Here is a 22,738-nt window from a genome sequence, read left to right as displayed (position 1 = left end):
TGTTCCCTTTGCCTTTTGACCTAGTAAACACATTCCTTCACATTTTAAGGAGCACAAAGCAGCACAAGTACATTTTGAAGTTACTCCAAAATCAGTGGAGAAAGAGTAACATCCGGGTAAAGCTAACTGAAAACCGTATTTCCAACACCAGTTATCAGAGATGTGTACCAGTAACTGCCACAAATTAATTTCATTTTTGCCTATCCAGAGAGTAACAAGTTTAAATAAAGTCACATACACACTTAAATACTCTGTTGATATGATGCTTTTAAGTGCTTGCAAGCATCAATAAGTCACACCATTGCCTCACCCATAAGAAAGCGTAGCCATGTTCTGATCAACACTCAATTACTCTTCTTCCAATGCCTTTACTGTAACAAAGCATGACCTCCTCAGAAAGTGTTTTTAGCACTTTTGGGAAGAAACCAAGGATAATTTAGCTCTAGTAAACCGCATGGAAATTGCAGCAAATTTCCAGAGAGGGAGGAACTACCTGCCATTAACGCCTACTTTGTGGCTATCACAGCTCCCAAACTATCATCCCTCATTCTCCATACAGGCCCAATTCTTTTTGGAAGAAGCCTCCTTCCTTCAAGTTTGGCCACCTGGTGTTTCCTAGCTGCTATTCCAAAAACTTTTTGTAAATTATCAGTTACACCACTTCACCAAACCTCTGATACAGCATGACAGAGAAACAACCCATTTAAAACGAAAGACAATCAAACTTTGGAGGAATCTACTTGCGGCACTCAAGTTCAATTTCAGAGCACACTATTTAGAAAAATATATGCTAGGTAAAAAGGCTGCATATAAAAACTGTCTTTACCTCTGTGACCACTTACCAAGAAAGACTACAAGCAGATGGAGACAGGAAGCTAAAAGGAGCATGCCTAAGACAACATGAATTAGAAAAGTCACAATTAGGAGGTCCTTCACGCCATGACATATGGTCTGAGGTTCAAAATTAAAGTGCAGCTATGCTAATTTGCATGCTCCGCTTCTTGATGTTCCCCAACATGGAACACTTCTCATTTCAGGAAGACTGAAGCTGGGTCTTCATTCAGACTTCGTTACTTTTGTCATAGTGTATGTCAGCTAACACAAGTTGAATGATTGCATGCATAAATTGATCTAATTAACCATTTAAAAACACTGCCAATTAAAAACTAAAAAAAAAAAATTAATTATCCTTCTTGTATATTTATTCACTAATTTTTCGAATTCAATCACTTGCTCTCTATATTCATCATTACTGCACAGTGAAATGCATTAAAAAACCCCTCCAGTAATTTGCTCCCTGAAGGATTTTATAGGATACTAAAAATTAGCTCATCGTGCCGGTTGATCAGCTATAACTGTTACAGCACAGAATAAAGACACGCAAAGCCAATGGATCTCAGATTTCTGCTGTGGCTACACACGCTTCCACAGTAAACTTCCCAAAGCTAAAATTTTGACAAAGCAATATTAGAAATTATTTGGAAGCGTAGTGGCCGCATGAACTGCTACCTCAATCATACTGTTGGTTCAAAGGCCTGACTCCTTGCTCTGTGTTTTATTGTTCTCTCCTAAACTTCTGAAAAAGCAGTCTCCATCTACAGAAGCAAGGACCAAGAGAGTGATGATTCCCAGAAGATGACAGACAGTAAGAAGAGACTGAGTATGTGAAAAGAGTCAGCAAAGAGAAGACATAAAAAGCCAGGGTGCAAGAGAGTATCAAGAGACCTTTTTTTTTTTTTTTTTGGGGGGGGGGGGGGGGGGGGCAGGAAGAGGCCTAGAGAGAAGAACAGGAAGGAAGCTGGATATACAACTGTACAAAGAAGAGCGAGATGCATTTTGAAGATTTTGCATAGGTCTGTATAATGCTCTAAAGATAATTAGAAGAAAGAAGCAAGTTTACCACATGCTCTGAGAAACACTAATGTGTTGCTATTCATCAAAGCAGGTATGAAAGGAAATTAGCATCTACTCAAGATGAACGATTAAAAATCATTACATTGTTCAAAATTGGACTGCATAACAAAAAAAACACATTTGCGTTCCAGTCAGACATGCACTAATACAAAAGCAAGTTAACCGTCCAAATGAACCTTGACAGGCATTTGCTATACAGTGGATACATACTGCGTAGCTATAGGCACAAATTAAGTTTAATAAACACTAACCTTGAACAGCCATCAGGCTAGAAAGTTTCACTTCTAGGATGTTTTTCTTGAGTCCATTCTCAAAATTTATCACTATGCTTAACTATGTCTATTATACTGCTAAAGCTGTCAAGTTGCATTTGAAAAAAAAACAGGGTAAGATTTAACTCAATGCGCTCAAACTATTGACTCTGAAGAAGCAGGGCATCTGCTAGAAAAGCAGTATGGTAATAGTCAATATCAAAAACATACTCAGACAAACTGAAAAACTGAGCAGAAGACTAGTACGTAAGCTAACGTAGCACAAGGAAAGGTCTCACTTTGGTGACACGCAGAGATTACTATATTTCTCTTACTAAACAGTAATGACTAGGTAGCTCCCAGAAAAATTGCCGAATAGAATAATTACAGCATTCATGTTTACGGCACAATTATTTAATTACAGCAAGAAACCGAGACAAATAATCAACCAACGTGATTTCTTTTTGGTAGTTATGTTTACTATAGAAGATACAAGAAAAGCTTTGTGAAAATGGAAGAAGGAACCTGTATAAACATATCCTCATTGTCTCCCTACAGGTTCCAGGCTGAAGACAAACTGAAGACATCTCAAAATTGCTCTCAACTGCAACCATTTTTTAACAAGAAAAACTGAGATCTCCCCAAGAGCAACACTCATAGCAAAGTTTAAAAATAGTGTGTGCTATTGAAATCTTGTATTAAAACAATTCTCTTCAGAAAACTTGCAATATAAAGTGGAATATCAAATAAAACCACTGTTTAAAAGCGTATTTTCTGGTCTACAAGCCTTGCACTGAGCTTGCTCAAATGAAAAGTCAAGGAGCAAAGTTTACAAACTTCAGAGTTACAACAGTTTTAGTGGTAATGACTAAGTTAATACAAAAACACATTGGTTGCATAATGTTATAGCTAGAACTTAAGCCTCTCTAAGTCATTGGTTTCAGTGAAAGGCCTTTATCCCCATGGTACAGGCTATTTATCTGGCTCACCTCCAGCTTCTGAGATAAGATTTTTTTTTTGTTTTTTTAAAGCTTTGTTTCTAACCTAATTTTGTTTCTAACCTAATTTTAAACAAAATTCTAGGTCCAATGATACAAGATTCAGGAGTTTTCTTTCAGTTCTTTTAAGGAAAGTTGCAACTGTTCTGATGAGTATGCTACTACTTTGCTAGCAAAATACACTTCTTAAAGAAAACAAACAAAAATCCCTGAAAGCAACTTAACAAGCTACCTTCACTTTTCCCATTTAGCAAGAGGGAAGCTGAGGTACAAGGAGCTTGTCCAGGATCCATCTCTGTGTACTATTTGGTTTGCCACAGTGCCTCCTCCACTGAATTACTGTTAAGATTTCAATGTGCAATTTAAATATATAGCTATTGAAAAATATTTCACCAGTAGGTGTATAAGCAAAGTAACTTACTACACGGCTAATACCAAATCACAGCAGTGGTAAATGAAGTTCACCAGCATCATCTTTCTACTGAGTAAATACGAGAACTTTCAGAATCACTAACTAAAGGTATACACTCCTACCCATTGGATATTACTGCATCTGCTGTCTTCTTTCTAAATCTACTTTGTTATAGCATTAACTTAGTATAGCATTAAGACCTGGCAGCCACAGGCCCAGTTTGTAAAAATATTTCTTTTAGCGTTCTGCAGAGAAAGCCTGAAACTCAGTTTATTTGTCATTCTTAGCATAATGAATTACATCTGCAGAAGAAAAAAGGATTATGCGCTTTTCCAAAGCATTATGTAAAGTCTGTGCTTGTTGACACAGAAAACTGACTGTTGCCCTTCTTAATTACTGAATATTCCAGACTTCGTATCTCCAAATTTTCCTCACTATATTCCATCTCTACTCCCCAGTTTGCAGTTGATCATACGAAGTCCCACTAATCTCAGCGATAATCCAAGTAAACTCAGAAATTGCCTACAGCCAAGTAAACCGCAGGTCTCTGGAAATGGGTCAAAATACGGAATATTACAGGAATTTCAAAATGAAGTGTGTTTTAATAAAAAACATTAATAGCAGTGCCAAATGCTGTACTACACTAACTCTATGTCAGACCAGGTAGTTTTTGGGTTGTGAGCCAAACAAGAAATGAAACCAACTACATACAATACGTTGTTAAAAATACACAAACTGTAAAATTACTTGCTTTTCCTATTTTAACTACAGTATTCTTAGTAATTATATGTATTAGACTGCAACAATTACTTGTTGGTTTGTTGTGGGGGTTTTTTCCCCCCTCCCCTCTCATTTTTGAGGTACTATTAAACACTTCATTAGAAGGCCAAATAGCTGGTTTGGAAGTTGTGATATTGTAGGAAAATGAATTTAAGCGACCATCTCTTAGTTTTGCTTACATACCTTAAGTGTTGGATCCAAAATAAATGAGTAAGAATGAAAATCAGACATGAGAGTGGACAACAGCAACATACCTTTTCTTACAAGTTGCTGAAGTTTTATGGCAAATAAATTGTTTAACAGCAGAAGCGTCAAAATTATTTTGAATTAACATATGCTTTTGTCCAGTCTGATGAGGAAAATGTATCATAGACAGACTTGCTTTTACATCTGTAACAAAACATACCTGTCCCAGTCAAAAGTCCAGCACTCTTCTTTCGTGCATAAGCGCGTAAGTGGTTGGACAGGCTAACAGCACTTGTAAACGTCGTATTGCAATGCACACACGTTCTAAGCTTCACAGGCATACCTATCATTCAAAAGAAAACTATAATCCAGTTCTCTCTTCAAAAAATGAAATTCTCAAAGCGATGTAAAAAGTTTTCTGCAATAAAGATGGTTTAAAATATATTCACTGCATTGACGCAATTTTTTAGTATATTAGAAGGATCCAAGTTAACCGTTATTAGTTTTCCATGTAGTGCTTTAAGCCAAACCATGTTATTTGAAAAAGAACAGAAAGGAGGCAACTTGAGCCCATTAGGCTACTCTCCATTTAATACCTACTATCAAGTTCCTACAGATCTCCACGTTATGAAGCTCTAATCCCAAAATACAATCCTGCAATTTGAATAGCACAATTCTGTTGAGAAATTTCAGAGCTTGCAACATTTCCAATACAGAGAATTTAAAAGGTCTAGTTGACAAAGTAGTAATTAAAAGTGTTTTACCCACATGACTGAAGAGCTCAATACTAAATTAGGCTGCTGTTGAAGGCTCAGAGAAAAAGGTGGTAAAACACACCACTGAACAGCTGTTAGACAAAACATTTTGTTCAGTGCATTTTCTGTTCATTACTTTAGATGCGCAATTGATAATGGAAGTTAATGATTTGAAGTTTTTTGCTAAAATCTTTGTGCTAAATAAATGATCAACAAAGCAACATGCTATTTATCACAGGAAAACAGTGAAACAATACTGAACTCCTCACTTACCAGACAAAGAAACCATCATAACTTATCCCCTCCTCAACTTCACCATAATGTTTCTCCCTTCATTTTACCAAAGATACATAGTTTTGGTCAACTAGTATTTCAAGTTCTCTACTAATAAATTATTAGAAGAATAAATAAAAAAGCTAAAACTACTCAGCTGGAAAGCCTCTGTTTGCAGGAAAGAAAGAATCCTATTCTCCAGCAGCCCACAGAAGACATGCTGTTTTTTCAGGCAAGTTACAGAAGAACAACACCTGTTTGGTAAAAACCTTTTTAAAAACTAAAACCAGAATTAGAAATATTTGCCTTTTTAGGAAAAACAGAAGAATTTCACCTTGATGTTAAATATTTTCTCATTAAGTCAACTGGCACAGTGCGTTAGTTGTCAAATTCTGTTACCTCAGCCACAGATAATTAGAGGGCCCCATTCGTAACTGTTAGTACTATGCAAGCATATGTTTATTTTTACCTGGTTGTTCATCACAACCAAATAGATGCTACCTAGTATTCAGCAGTAAATATTAAACAGAAAGCAATACACAGTGTCAGGTTTGGCAAGCTATTCCTTTAGCATTGTTTTTCAAATCATTAAGCCTGTCAAAGACACACTTCCTTTAGTAAGCAATCTCCTGTCTTAAAGGACAACCAGAGACGTCCAGAAGACATTGAATGTAATTCTGTTCCACCTCTACTATGTCATTTTAGAAAGCCACCTTTGTTAAGAAATTGATTGCCACACTTTTGTAGTCCCCTAAAAGAACTTCTGAGCACATCAGATTGTTGTTTTTATTTGTTTAAAGGAAGACAAGAATAGGTGAAAAAGTACTAGGCACTGCCAGTTTTACTAACTTGCACTAGGTAGTAAGAAGAAAACCAACAGAACCAAAAAAGTCAGGTGTATAAAAAAACGATCCTGTTCCTCAGCCTAAAGAATCCTGCAGCATTATAAGGTGGCGTCCAAACAAGAAACAGGTAAATGCAAGCTCTACATACACATTAAAAAGGATGTTGTAAGAATTCCCCAAGGCTAGAAATAACTCTTATGTGACAAGTAGGTTAAAAACACCATTCTAAAAATCTGCTCTATTAGTATACGGAGTATCTAGGAAGTTGCTTAGAGAATTGTTTCATTGGCACAATTCTCAGTGGAGCGGCCGTATTGATCAGGGGCTGTGCATTAGAAAGCTGCTGGCTACAACTGTATTCCAACAAAGCTTGAACCAGCACACGTCTTCACTCAGGATAGACAGGCCCTACGCAAGCATCAGTTTCTCACAGCAGCCGCAATTTTGAAACAAACAAGAATTAATCTACATTGTAAGAGTACATTTGCCTAAAACCATCAAAATTACTTGACAGTGATTCACCAATTTGGAATATTATGCATTTATAATGGTATCAACAGTTCCGTTAGTTTGAGCAAATGCTGCTTTGCACAAACCTCAAAGATATAAATGAAGTAGTTCCCAAACCAGCTGTTTTAATGCCCAGAAACAGGGTTACAAGCCCAAACATTTCAGAACTGTTATTCTACCAAATATGCATGGACACTTCAACTTGTTATTGTAGGATGTGTCTTCTTCCTTACTGAGGCTCATTTTGTGTCCGCTTTGAATCTGTACGCCCAGCCATATGCAGAACAGGAACTATGTTCCATGCAAAAACCCCTCAGTGCTGCTGAGGGGTTTTTTCACTTTAGGAAAAACATGTCAGAAAAATTTGCTGTGCTACATCTTGCAGTCACTGTCCTCTGGAAATGAAGAAAGAATTAAATGAACAGAATCCCAAATAAAATACTCTGCACTTGCACATTTTCTATAAATTAAAGGATTCTTTGGAAACGTCAAGACAGCTAGAAACATCTTCTTACCTGACTGCATAGCCAAGTCCATTTTTTGTGGGTGATACGTCAATGGACTGTCTTCATTTAATGGAAGAACACATTTCTGAACAAACCTCTTTCTTGCAGTTTGATTATGAATCTTTTGAGGAGAAATATCAGGATTCCTTTCTTCTCCTAACCTCTTGTTTTTCAGGAGTTCTATCAGTGTAAGTGACTGATTTTTTTTTTCATCATGTAGTACTGCTTTTGCTTCATCACATTCGTTTAGGAAACTCAGCCCTTCTTCCTCTGATGCAGACACAGATGCATCTTCAGTCTTTAGGCCATTATGGTATGCTTCAAGAGGTATAACATTCTGAGATAAAAAGTCATCGTTTGACGCAAACTTCTGAGCAACAAACGGTCTGGGAATAATGCGGCGACTGTTCAAAGCCTTTAGGATTTTTTCATACTTCTCTTCATTTTGCATCATCTCATTCAGAACACAGATTGGAGACTTGTGTGCGTCCCACTTGGTTTTGCCAAGCCTCTTCAGGTGTCCTCGCACATGATTAGACAATCCAATTTTAGTATCGAACCAGCCTCCACAGAGCTGACACGTATGCTCAGAGGAAGTTTCAGATTTCTCAATTGCTACAAAGAAAATAATTTTCATGGTTTTTGACAATTATATACAGTTAAATGTTACAATAGCAAATCACAAGGACAAGAAGAGAGGCTTTACAACACGATAAAGCAAGTCTTGTTTAGTGCTCAATAAATCCCTCTGTCCCCTTTATACCCAAACTAAAAAAAAAAAAGCAACAACAAAACAAATCCACCAAACAACAACTTACCTTTTCTAACACGTTTAACAGGAGTTCCTGTTCCAGTTCTTTTAAAATGTTGCATTTTGTCACTTGTTGCTATCTGTTCTGGTGAAACAACATGACGGGCTTCATAGCTTAGTCCAGCTCTGTGAAGATGTCCTCTGACATGATTGGATAATCCAACACCTGTTTCAAAGGTTGCTGGACAGTATGGGCAGGACTTCTTTTCAAGTGACAAATCAGTCCAATGGAAAACTGAATTATGCTTTGGCAATGCTGATCCTACATTTTCTAGATTCTGAGGATCATGCAAATCATGCAGGAAGTTACTACCCTCAGCATCTTCATAATACTCAAAATAAAAGCCATCGTTCTGCTCATAACTAAGTGAAGATTTATCACCAGCTTGATGATCTTCCATTTTACCTTTGAATATGGGGAATAGGTTTACATGCTCCTGATTAATATCACTGTAAGATTCATCTTCCACAGACTGTGTAGTGTAATCACATAGTTCAACATTATCCCATGAACTTTCATCCTCCGTTTCATAGCTGTCTTTTTTTTCAGCAGAGTTAAGTTTCTGTAAAACAACAACAGTCATTTTATGCAGAAAATCTGGATAGCAATCCAAATCATCTCCTGTAACAGAGCCTTCCCTCTTGGATTCTTTAACCACTCTTTTTACAGCTACATGCCTACGATCTTTACAGCCTTCTGCCCTTTTGCAATCAAGATTATTTGAATCCATGACAAAACAATTATTACGGGGACTACTTGATGAAGAAAATAAACGTAAAGAACTGACAGAGTTGGACTCTTCCTTTTTTAAATGCAAAGGATAAGAGCCACTAGATTTTTTAATCATCCTGTAGTTTTCATATTTGTGTCTATACAAATAATTACCGCTTGTTTTGACACTAGCTTTCTGCTTTGCTGCTTGATGAAAACATTTAGGTTTCTGGCCAACGCTATTTCTAATAAAAAAGGTCTTGTTTGTAGAATTTAGATTGCACACACTTACAGATGACTGTGAAACGCTTTTCCGAGCCTTCTGTATCCTGTAGGGTCTCTTATGAAGTTTTGCGAAGTTACTGGACTGTGAAGTAGAGCCAAATGATCTTTTAACATCCTGTTTTAAAACAGAGTTCTTTGGAAAAGTAGAAGATTGTTTGATCAACTGTTTTGTCCTGCTACCAAAATCTAAAGATTCTTCTATTATGCTGCCTTTTCTTTTTTCTAGTCTAAGATGGCTACCAAAGGGATCAATGCATGATGCTGGGTGCAAATACTCCATGTGTTTTTTTAAAATGCTTCTAGCTGAAGTAGTAAATGGACACATCTTACACATATATGTTGATGACTTCTTTGAGGATCCTAAATACGGATCTTTCAAGGATGCCTTTTTCTGTGTTTTCCTCTGGGACATATCACTACCGATAATTGAACATTTGACTACTGCTCCATGAGCGATCCCTCGATGGCATTCCAGTTCATTTTCTGTCACAGCCATGAAATTGCATTCCTCACAGCAATAATATCTTTTATCTTTTTCATGGGTCTTTGCATGCTGCACAAATGTTTTGGGACAATTGGTACCAAATACACACTGTGGGCACTGTAACCGTGCACTCCTACCCTCATCCTGAAGTTCTTTCAGCTCACGGATTTCTTCCATCAGTTTCTGCCTTCTTTCCTGGTGAATTATCATATGTTTAAGAAGTGAATTACGATCTCGAAATGTCCTTCCACATTCCCTACATGCATAGGGCCTGGGGACATTGAGATGTCGGAAATGACTGTTCCCATCTAAATGGTACATCATATGCCTATGCAGATGTTTCTTCTCCCTAAAATTCACATTGCACTTTGTACAGGGATAAAATGACGGTTCATCAGTACTGAAAGTAGATGGCGATTCAGAATCATTCTGTTCACATTTATTTTTTGAAGTATTGGAAAGAAAAGTGCTAGTGTGAACAGGAGAAGTATCTTCTGCACAGTTACTAGTGGGACTATAAATGAGCTGCTGGATAGCATCAACAGCTTCCAGCTCTTCATCTGTGGATTCAGGCTTTACTTTACTCAGTGAGTATTTTTGTGGTTCTACTATTTGTAGCTCCTCATTCTGCTCTAAGAAGTCAACATTTAATAATTTTGATTTACTAGGAATACAGCTGGTATCACCAAAACAGTCTTCAGTATAGCGTGTTATTTTACTAACATCCATTTTCCTTTTTCGCTTTTTTTCTAAGCCTACTTTACAGTGAATGGGAGACTTCTCTATTGTTTCTTCATTTGTCATAAGAAACTGTATAAACTCTTTTTGTGGATCCCAGCTGGGATCACATCCTGATCTGAAACCACCTGTACCTGAGGAAATGCCTGTTAATGTATCAACACAATCATCTTTTACTAGTAAATTTTTATCATCCTCACAAACTTCTACTTGGCCTACTAAAGTGCTATCTACACTATTTCCTACTGTTTTCTGTGAATCACAACCAATTGAAGCAGAGGTAGGTAGATTTTTAATGGAATGAGTCAGGTTCTTAGCATGTGCTACATCAGGTAACAAAAATAAAACTTGGTGTTGATTTGATTTCTGTGTTGTAGTCTTCGCAGGCAGCTGAAGATCATGAACCACTGTCAAAGTTGAGCAGGAATCTGTGTGATGACCTACAGGCTGTCCAGTGGTTAATGAAACACTGCCTTTATTCATAATGGAAGTCTTAGTTGAGGTGGAGTGTGAAACTGGTCCATTAACAGCAGTTCCTCTAGACAAGATAAAGTTTTCGCTAGAAACAGTAGGAGCACCAGTGTGTATAAATAGAGAAGTCTGGCCTCCACTTAAGGCTTTTTCAGATCTGTCCCTTGATAGCTCCTCAGGCAGAGTCAATGTACTGTTCTTCTGAAATGATGTGTCGCTCTCTTGCGGTTTAGGAATGCCACCTTCTTCCTCAGATATGAAATTATCATCACATAGGATTTCTTCTTCTTTAGCACCAGTGACTTCAGTATTTATCTCTAAATCATCCATATTGCTGGTCTGTCCATTAAGTACATTTATACTAAAAAACAAACAAGAAAAGAATCAGGCAATCACAGAACTAAATAATGGCAATTTTAATTCACAGTTTTCTTCAGGCTCACAGTTCTTCACACTATAATATAAAAATATTTTGAGTTTGTTAAAAATGTTATTTTTTTATTTAGGATATTTAAGATGTTTAAAATTAATCAACGAAACAATTAAAAAATTGTATTTTGCTATGCTATATTAATAGCCATGCAGCAATCTAGTCACTGCCCAGTATCCCAGTTCAAAAAAGCCTGAACACTTCCATGCAAGCAAGACAGGGGAAATGAGATTGTCAAAAACTGTGCAAATACATTCTATGTGTACATTAACAAACACAGAGTTAGTAAAACAAGTTAGGAGTAAAGGCTACCTAGACATCTGCTAGTCATTTTAGTTATTTAAAAAAAAAAGATACTTCCCTTTAGCACCTAGGAAACTAAAATAATCTTTACATATCTCAAGGTATCAATTTTTTCAAAGTGCTTGTATACAACTGACCTCATGCTATACAGAAGCCTGCAGGAGTGTTTACTTTGGTATTAACGGAGAAAACACAACTAAGCTGATTTTGAACATCTGATTACTGATACAGACATAGCAAAGGATCAAACTCACTGAAGAAATTAAATGTCTTCCCATTCCCTTCTTACAGAAGGACTCTCCTTGCTTTAAAATAAATAAATCAGGTCCTGCTTGTGTTGTAAGGCCATTTTAAATGATAAGCAAATAAAATACCATCTTCTCAAAGGTGGACAAACCCCCCACAATTAGAAAGAAACATTTAATTAGGGTTCACCTACCAGAGGAAATCACCATGTTGAATCCAGAGAGTGTGACAATAATAGTATCTACTAGTACAGAGAACTACTATGTATTAATTCCCTCTGGGAGGCCTTATGTACATAAATATGTCTTTCTACAAGTGACTTACTTTCATACACAAAATCATCTATCCAATGCTTAGTGAGCACAAAGGAGTTGCCTACACATGAAAATGAGTGTGTAATGAACATGAGTGTGAACTTAAGTCTACCCTGGCATTTACCTCTTATACAGGTACTCAGAACACAGTAAGCATAAGGCATTAAAACACCCATCGGGAGCTGGAAACATCTATCTATATTTTACAGAAATCACACATTTTACCCTTAAAGAGTACTATTTGCTTTGATCTTTTGGGGGATTTGATTCCTGCCATCGCATACTTGGTTTCAGTTACTAATTAACATTTTGAATAGAGCTCAGTTAAAAGGAGTCATTACCTAGACTCTTTGAATTAAGATGTTATAACTCACAACTAATATCCACGGCTCCCTGCAATGGTCCTTCATCGAAATCAAGGAAGACCACGCTTGACATCCTTTTTTCCTAAGGAGAGAAAACAACCTGGTTAAACGACACCACTTTCATCTTTACACATCACACTCCAAAATGAGTCCAGCATTTCTATCAGTTTTTCAGTTCAACATTATGATAGCTATCCACACAATTCTAAGCTAGCTACAGCCTCGTGGAAATTCTCTGTTACTGGGCTTGTTTTGTTTCAAATCGGCAAAAGGGCAAAACAAATACTTTAACTTCCTTTAAGGTTTGGGGGTTTTTTTACAAACTTAATGTACTAAATATTTTATTATATTATTTATCTATAACATACCTTTATGCAAATGTTCTACTAGACACCCCAGTTTCTCATCTTCCCATTTGTTAAGATTTTTGCATTTCTTTGCTGTTTTGAGATGGGTCATTTTCCACCATAATAAAGACTTCCAATAAGATCACATTCAAAGCTATCACCCTAATGGTGATAATGCACCACGCAGCAGGAGTCTTTACATCACGTACACAAGTTAGAAATGGGCAGTGCAAACATGCACTAAGAATCAGTAATGCAAAAGTCAATTAAAAGAAGTGAAACCTCCAAGGATGCACAACAGCTCCAACAATTTTACAACTGAATAGTGTAAGCTTCATATAGTATCAGGCAGCAGAGTATAAAAATGTTCACAAAAAGTTCAGAAGAAATTTAGTAAGCCAATTTTGCCTGAAAGATGTGTGTTTTCCTCGTATTACTGCAGAGGTAGATAAATGTATGCACAGTCAATTTGAGAGCCTATATTAGCTTTTCTCAACAGGAAGCAACGTTGCTAACGAAGTGGTAAATTCAGTGTTAATGAGTGGCTTCACTGTTACCACCTCTGAGGTAAAACCTTCCATGTTCCAAGTTCCACCCATCTGTTCTGGTGTGAGGGGTTCAGAGGAAGAACAGACGCTTCCCATTTAAAGCAACTTCATTGGTACCCCCCGAACAGCGGGGAGGCAAACTGAAAATATCGTGCCTGCTTGGAGATTGCAATCCTCATTATCAGAATGGCTCCTGAAAACTTTTCACAGGTTTACGTGATGAAGACAAAACCATGTTGCTCTACATACAAAACCATACTGATGCTAAATATTAGCGTTAAAGCTTAAGTTAAAAAGGTAGCTAGGGCACCATATGATCACCTTTAAACTGAGACTCTCTCCTCAGAGTTATCAAGAGCAATATCTAAAACACTACACTGTGCAATCTTCAAAGAGACTCCTTTCCATATTGTGTATTTATGGAGATTGTGAACTATTCCATATGGATCTGATTAGAAGTCTTCTATGGTAATACAGCTGTCCCTACAGATTTCAGTCTTTAAATCAAGCTTACTGAAATGCTTACTGTATCGATAATATCACTGTTACACTTTAATAATTTTCTGCTAATTATCACATTTCTTCCAGCTATCAGGGTGGTACAATTCACTATTTTACATGCAGGACAACAAGAAGAAAGTTAGCAGTTTTAACAGCGTGGTATTAAAGAAAACATATAAAATATCTTTTTCAATTACAGTAATTTAGAGTCCTGTGATGACACTGAGCCAAGATGCAATACTTCATTTACATTATCTACTCCATGTGTAGAAATTTATGCAGTAACAATGATAGGTGTAACTACACACATGCAAGAGAACATTCCACATAATGCCATCATTTTTGAGGAAACGTTATCATCTAACTCGTACCATTCAGGAAGCGCAACACCCAAACTGAAACACTACCTAATCTGAACACTCTGGGGGGAAAAAAAGAAAAATCAATCATTGTAACAACTAAGATGTAACCAAGGCTATGCAATATTCTTTGCATATTTCTGTCAGAGTTTTAAAATTACCTTCTCTATACCATATCAGAAAACCACAAATTATTAATTCTGTCAAAATATATAGTAATTAATCCTTACTTAGTGTATTTGAAAAATTAAACATTGAGCTTAAACTTTAAATTTGCTGCAAATAGTGCTTGTTATATCCTGTCCCAGGGCATGCACTATACAGTTGAGGCAATTTTTGTTTAAGCACATAGTGCAACACACCTAGGAGATATGTAAGTGTAAAAAATGGCAATGCTCAAAAAGCCTACACAAGCGTACACAATCCCAGGCTCATACCTTTGAAACACACTTTATCTAAAAGGCTAGGCCAAATTCAATTCAATTGTTTCAGTTAAGCCCAGAATGACTAGTACAGTTAGTGTTATTCCTAGTTTACATATAGAATGTTAATGTACAGAATGTAATTATTTCATATTCAAAAGTAGAAAACAACCAATTATTTATCCAACTAAGCCACATTCCACCCCATTTAAGTACTTTTAAATTTACATAATATTTAATATTGTTTTTCTTCATAAAATATCAGTTTTTAAAATCATAATGAGTTCTGCAGATATAACTGGCCTGTGGCCAGATAGTCTAAAAGCATTAAAAAAGTGTAAGGTCAGATCTATCTTCAAGCTGACAGATCATAATTTAAATGCCTTAAGCTAATCTTATTGTCTCAAAAATCTTGAACATCAGTATTTTTCCAAACTATCAGCACTTGCTATAACACCCTTACTACACTACGTCTTGAGGTTACTACAGAAGAAATGAGGTGATAATTGCATATTAACATAATTATTCGGTAATCCCTCTGAGCAAGCTTCCTAGGTCACTCAGTAATTCAGATTAGATGCAACCTTCTTGTCATCAGATCTATGCTGTCCACTTTCTGTTCATTAATAATTCTTTTTGATAGGAATGTACTTAATTCCATTGTTCTATGTACATTATTAATTGTATTTATTACCAGTAGGTTTATGACATTTCCAAGTTCTTATTTCATAATGACAACCTTCACTATGTAGTAGGGTCACACACCAAATTAAAAGTACTGCCTTCATGCAATGCTAGTTCATTAAAACTTACGCTCCAGTGCTAAGTGTACTAACACTGTTGCCTACTAGCAGTTGTAGTTACAGACTTATAAATTTCTGTTACAAAACCCATGTTATTTTACAAGTATTTAAAATAGATTTGAAAAAGCACATTGGAGCTGAAAAATCAAGACGGAAGAATTTGGTTGAGTTTGTGAAAAGCATGAAGTGCTTTTATGTGTTTTGATATCAAGTTTCTCGTTAAATTCATAAATATAAGCCAATGAGCTAAAAGCACAGAGCAACTATTAAGTGACAGAAAAACTTAGAAGCCATCTCCTAAATGGATTGAATTTAATCAGCCTAGTTAAAGTAACTGACGAAACACAGTGTCTTTCAGCAGTGCCATAATGAAGGCAAAAATATATTTTTCCTGTGCTAAGTAACTCCTCATAAGTCAAGTTCTTTAAGCAGATATGTGAATAACCAGGACACTCAAGGGATTATTCAAATATTCAAGAGATAGGAAAGGTGTTTCAGGTTTGCACTGTTCCCATATAGATTTTTCTTCAAGACTTTGTTATGTAAACAGAGAAAGCTAACAAAACCTATCATTTTATCCACAAGCATTCCTGTAATAAAGCTTTCTCAAATGACAGGTTATATTAAAGATGATGGAACCAAAGTCACAGATTTTTAGGCAACTAACAGCAGACCAGAGAGAGCTTAAGTACATCATGGCAGAGGACTAAAGAGGCACCTCCTTCCATTTTGCCCCATTACACAGCCTATTCCTTTATCAACTTAACTGCAGCTAACTTCAAGCACGGAGCTTCCATCAGAAGTGAAATGTTTAAGAACCTCTGGAAAATGGAGGTTTGTACAGAGTAATAGAGGAACTACTAGTGTATTAGCATAAACAAGCCACATCTTGAGAAAAAAGTCATTCAGAGGATAGCTGCACAATATTTTTGCCTCCTCCATACAGTAATGCACACAGTTCACACACACCTCCTGAGTTTTGGGTGTTATCTACCAGTATGAATACCCAAAGTCAATAAATTCACAATACTTTGATCATTAGAAGAATACCTATTACTTGCTTTCCACTTAATCTCTTCTTAAAAAGCTATCCAGATGCACCCTTCAGATGGAAATACAACCACAAAGCCTGACAACCAGAGGAGTCATCAGTGACTCACTGTACCTTCCTCCAGCTTCTATTTGTATTTGCAAATTAAGTTGTTGAAAATACATTCCCTTCTGCATAGCAGAGACACTGACTATTTGTAGACTGCTTTACTTAGCTTTGAAACATACAAACTCACCTGAACACTTCTGGATTTTTTTTAAAACTTCTGTAATGAAGAGACAGCTTGTTTAATATGCACAATACCATGAATACTGCCCTCCCACACCTACTTTACATACAAGTATATGGTTATTAATATAACTAGTCTGAGGAGTTCCACTGAAAACTAGTTAGCTTCAATTCAGATCCATAGCTGTTCATATGAAAACACAAACATCCGAAAACTCTCATAGCTCAGACTCCCGTATTAAAAATAATTTTTAAAGCAGCAAGAAAAACTATTGATACAACACTAAGAAGTTGTATTATGTCTAAATAAAGAAATACAAGTTATTGCCATCCATAGTATAACCTTTTGTCATATTGTTGAAAGATTCACTGAGTTGTCATATCTCTGTGCAGAAAGTTGACCAATGAGAAACTCTGAATTACAGAGGAGGTCTTCACACGAAAGCAGCCTGTCTTTTCAGTAAGATTATACTCAGGAACACCAAACCTGAAGCATACTTTTTCAGAAAGTTTATTTACCTGAAACGTTGTTTCTAATAAAACAATTTCTTCAGAAGTTGTGTGTCAGGTAGTAAGGGAAAAAAGCTTCCTTAAAAATGACAAAATTTCATAAACTTGATTTCTGGTCTAAAATGTTTAAGACTGATATTTTAACTTCTCACATGTGAAAGGAAAGTACATAACTGACGCATGACTGTCTGACAATTCAGAAATCATAGAAGAGAATACCATTACTGCCACCAACCATTCTTAATCTTATTTCTCTAATATTGATTTGCTTGGGAAAATAAACCAGTGTGTCACAATGGGGTGCATCACGCTAAAATTCAATACTGAAATCAATAAAATAAATAACTACAATTTAAGTGTCACAAGAATCAGATGTATGACTTTAAAAAAAATACTCTTCTAGTTGTAAGTGCTAATGTAGCAGTTTAAGATGGTTTCATTGGTAGAGACTTTTCAGTGTGAATTAGTTATTTCTAAAAGATGCCTAGCCAGTACAAAAAGCCAAGACTTTGAATCTGGTAACTTCAGAACAGTCACACATTGTCTGGCAACTCCACAGGCTTCCATAACTCCCCCCAGCACTCCACAACCATGTCCATAGACGACAGTCAAGTACTTAAGTCTCAACGTTGCTCCAGCTCTTGGTCTAGTTTGGGTTTTTAGTAGTATGATCTAGTTTGAATTACACTGCCATTAGTTTCTACTAAAGATGAGAACTACAATCAAATACTGAATTTTCCTAAATCTAGACATACATGGTAATGACCAGCAGCATTCCAGTAAGAGACACAGAAGTTTGAAAAATACAGACTTAATGCTCTGTAATAATTCACACTATTTCTCTTTAAAACTGTTCCCTTACATACTTTTACATGCATAGATAAATTATTTTCCTTTATGTCAATCTCACATGCTCACATCTTTTTTCTCTCTGAAGAAACAAAATGTTTGAGAAAATACTTTTCATCTCTTTCATCACCATTACCTGTGTTTTTCAGTCTAATGTATTCTTAAGCCTCAAGTATGGTACCAACAATTGCTTTTATCTAGACACAATACAATGAATAGTTTATTTTATTAACCACTAGCATTACAAAACAAGAAAGTTTTTCCTCATTACAGTCTATAAAGAAAAGCCCTGCTCCCATCCTTGTGGTGAGACAATATTTTTATCAGGCTGCCAAAAAATTAAGGGTTGTGATCAGTGGTACAAAGTGTAGTTGGTGGCCAGTAACTAGCACTGCATCCTGGGGTCAATACCGGGTCCAACACTGTTCAACATCATCATTAATGACCTGGATGATGGGGCAGAAAGTACCCTCAGCAAGTTTGCTGATAATACAAGACTGAACGGAGTGGCTGATACACCAGTGGGTTGTGCTGCCATTCAGATGGATCTCTACAGGCTGAAGAAATGGACTGACAGAAAACTCATGAAGTTCACCAAAGACAAGTATGAAGTCCTGCACCATAACCCCATGCACCAATACATGCTGGAAAGCAGCTTTGCAGAGAAGTACCTGGTGGTCCTGTTGGACAGCAAGCTGAATGTGAGCCAGCAATGCGTCCTTGTGGCAAAGGGGGCTAACTGTATCCTGGTCTGCATTAGGAGTGTTGCCAGCACACTTCGGGAGGTGATCCCCTCTACTCAGCACTGGTAAGGCTACATCTGGAGTAGTGTGTCCAGTTCTGGACTGCCCAGTCCAAGAGAAATATGGAGCTATTGGAGAGAGTCCAGTAAAGGGCCACTAAGACAATTAAGAGACTGGAGCATCTCATATGAGGAAAGGTTGATAGAGTTAGGACTGTTCAGCCTGGAGAAGAGAAGAGAGGGCTCAGTAGGATCTCATCAACATGCACAAACATCTGAAGGGAGGGTACAAAAAGACTGAGTCAGACTCTTACCAGGGGTGTTCAGTGATAGGACAAGCAGCAATGGATACAAACTAAAAATACATGAGTTTCCATCTGAAAACAAGGAAAACGTTTTTACTGTGATAGTGACTGGCACAGGTTGCTCAGAGAGGTCGTGGAGCCTCCATCCTTGGAGGTATTCAAAAGCTGTCCAGACATGGCCCTGGGCAAGCTGCTCTAGATGACCCTGCTTAAGGCAGAGGATTGGACAAGATCTCCACAGGTCCCTTCCAACCGCAACTATTCTGTGATGCTGTTTTAGTACACTTTGTCACACAGTATCCCAATTCTCACTTACTTTACTCCTCTTTAGAGTGCTCCATATGCTCAGACTATCCACTTTTCTCTTTCATTTCAAAATATCAGCAATATAGGTGCAAGGGTATTTTAATTAAAAAAAGTTTCCAACCACTAACTTCAGATTTATCATTCTGACAGCTTAAGAAAATTACACAAAAATAATCAGGCATATAGCAAAAGTGCATTATCTTTACCCCAAGTTATGTAGAACATAGTCACAGCAAAACTACAATGATGCCCCTCTCCCTTCTATCTCTGTTCCAGTGTTCCTGTTTTCCAGAATTCTCTCACTAAATAAAATAATATTAATCACTCACTAAGTAAAGTAGTATTATCACACTCAAATTTATAAGCATGTATTTCCCAAGTCTCACTTCATTTTCTATTAGTATTTCTACAATTCAGGACTTTCCACAGGATGAATCCCTCTTCTATGTCACAATTTACTTAGATGCCTTCTTGATATGTCACACCTCAAAGGGGCCTAAGGATGCTGGATTCTCAGTGTCGGCTTTCCAAGCAATACAATAAAAATATTTCCTCCTCATAGAACGCACTACCACCAGCAGTGCTCTGCTATAACTCCAGTGACAATGAGTGAGACATTTCACAAAGAGCACATGTTTAGGAAAGTAGCGGCATTCTTTCCAGGCTCTAGACTCACCATTACAGTTCTTACATGAGGGATAATACTAAAACGAAAGACCTGCTGTCATTGCAGAAGATTTTGGCTTGCAGATAAGAGGAAGTAGTCTCAACATGGAGCCATATGCTGTCAAATTACTGTGCTATACATTGGAATTATGCTTTTCTTTGCAGCAAAGCCAATTTAAATGACTCCTGTCTTCCTCCACTCCCCCACATTCCTTCTTTCACACTTCATCAGTGATTTCATTACCTAGTTTAAAAGGCTGGGACCCATGCACTGCTGAATCGGCACAACCAAGAGGCAACAACTATGAGCAAGGGCACAAACTTTTACTAGCTTTGTGGACAGAAAAATCTACTGGGGAATCTTTTCCTAAAATTTGTATCAATGAATAAAAAAGTGTAAATGCAGAGAACATTTCAGAAGGCAAAAAAAAGCTTTGGCTTGTTTAACTGCAAAAGACCACATTATGAAGAATACTATCATGAAGCAAATTTTATGTTCTAAAATTACTTGAAGTACACTACTCAACTGAAGTAAAATGCCAGAAGTAAATGCTAAAATAATTCAACTGGGGAACATTAGACACATCTTCAGAGAATACTATTAACACAAGAAATACTCTTAAATTACATATTAGACATGATAGCTAGATTTTCCATAGAGACCTGCAAATGCAAATCCTTCCAGTAGGTTAAATAAAAAGTATTTTCATTTCTAAAACACATCACTAATTTTTAGAAATTTTGGAACAAATCTACTCCCCCTTAACCTATAGTTTTACAGAATCAAAGCCACTTTCTCTGCTCAGAAACAAGTCCTTTTGAAGCCAGGTACTGCCACCAAGTGGTGGTGAAATTCTGTATGCTAATCTAATTATTCCCACATGTAGAGCATACAGAACTGAAAACGTTCCCCTCAGCCGCCAAATATGAGGGATGGTATACTAACACAAAGACATTTAAAGTTAATCAAAGCAGAACCTACAGAATTTTCATACCCAAATCTTAAACTGACTTTCAATTTATAACAAAGGCTTTTCCTACAATTCGGCCTTTTTGTTCAGACACCTTTTGTGAGCAGTTGGGTAAAGAACCTTTTCTTCCAATATAAATCCAATACATATCAACGAACTGTTCTAATAATTAGCTGTCTTCCATAACACTATACAAATCCCCAATGATTACAACTACATAGCCATAGAAGTCTTATTTTCACCGTAATCCCAAATTTCAGAGAAAGGTAAATTCAGTAACTGAAGCTGAAAATCTCTTAAGGTATAAACATCCAGCTTGTTATGTGGATAAGCTATTCAACGCACTTTTGTTAGTATGTAAAGATCACAACCAGACTGAGAAGGATTTTTAGAAGTTTGGTATATTTGACTATTTTTACGGGAAGTTCATTAAACTATACTGTTAGTTACCTGCATGAACTAGTCTTGAAGTGTCAGTCCTACAGATCGTAGATGAGGAGAACTTGCATGACAATATGATGCCGCATAATGGATTTACAGCGCAACTTTCTTAAAGACGACATTAAAAACAGTTTAACCCAATTTCAGTGAGATAGATCTTTGAACATGACACACCTTTCAACTTTGGAAAAATTCTGACCTTATTTCTTATTATATAAAAATTGTAGTTCTTTTTATCCAGCATGACCTGAAACACATCTAGCAATTTCTCACGCTTTTTGCTTTTTTGGCTTGTAACCATTTGCTGGACATATTTTAATAGTATCACAAATTTTAAGATTGTCTCTCCTGCTAATGTAGAGAGACTTCTTAACTCCTAAAGCACGCTCTTTCCCAATTGTAAAAAGACTACTTGAAATGAACACTCTGCTTTTACTCGTTTAATTTAGAAGCTTGGCATAACAAATTACATTAGTGTTATTTACTCAACCTTACCAGCAAACTGGCTCTCATCATCCTCTATATTCTTTAGTGATCAAGGGTTACAAAGCTAGTAAGATTGTAAGTAACAGTGCCAGGTAAGAAAAAAAAAAATCTTGTATCTTTTCAGATTAAGAACAAAAAATTCTGCCAACTTGGAGAAAGTTATCATCCTTACTGATGAACATATGAAATAAGAGTTTTTAAAAGACCTGAAGTTATATAACTCCGTACATCACCAGATGAACAGACAAAACTCATGAATTCCAAATGACAAGAAAATATAAGGTCACTCCCCTAATAATTGGGTTTGTTTGGTCGGTTGTTTTTTTGTGTTTGTTTTTTAAAAAAGTCATCACCATAAGTGATTTAATGGCAGAAAACTCAACTTCATGTTACCAGGATAATATGAACAAGATGAAAATTGTATGAAATTCCCACCTGAGCCAAAGAAACAAATCCCACATACTCAAATATACCCTGTGTAGAATTCTGTACATAACCTATCCTTTTTCAACATCTATGGTGGTATTATTCATTTATTACATCCTCTACTTTTAGGTACAGCAATACTAAATACATTCAAGACAGTTTCTGGAAGCAAGTCTGTTTTTGCCTGA

General features: G+C 36.5%; 1 protein-coding gene across 3 annotated transcripts in view; it reads right to left on the bottom strand.

Annotated features, from left to right (window-relative positions):
* The window catches only part of ZNF644 (zinc finger protein 644), a 30,123-nt gene that overhangs the window by 4,537 nt on the left and 2,848 nt on the right, over positions 1-22,738 (bottom strand). The window contains exons 2-6 of one of the 3 annotated variants that reach the window (XM_059822149.1): positions 12,599-12,671; positions 9,246-11,292; positions 8,249-8,804; positions 7,440-8,045; positions 4,762-4,884 (exon numbers count right to left, since the gene is read on the bottom strand). In XM_059822149.1, the coding sequence (XP_059678132.1) occupies positions 4,762-4,884; positions 7,440-8,045; positions 8,249-8,804; positions 9,246-11,261 (3,301 nt within the window). In that variant the 5' untranslated portion in view covers positions 11,262-11,292; positions 12,599-12,671. The other 2 variants (XM_059822147.1, XM_059822148.1) reach the window with 2 other exon arrangements.

The sequence above is a fragment of the Gavia stellata genome, chromosome 10 (assembly GCF_030936135.1).
Source record: "Gavia stellata isolate bGavSte3 chromosome 10, bGavSte3.hap2, whole genome shotgun sequence".
Lineage (NCBI taxonomy): Eukaryota > Metazoa > Chordata > Aves > Gaviiformes > Gaviidae > Gavia > Gavia stellata.
Note: the sequence above shows the minus strand (reverse complement) of the source record. Positions and strands in the feature narration are given on the sequence as shown.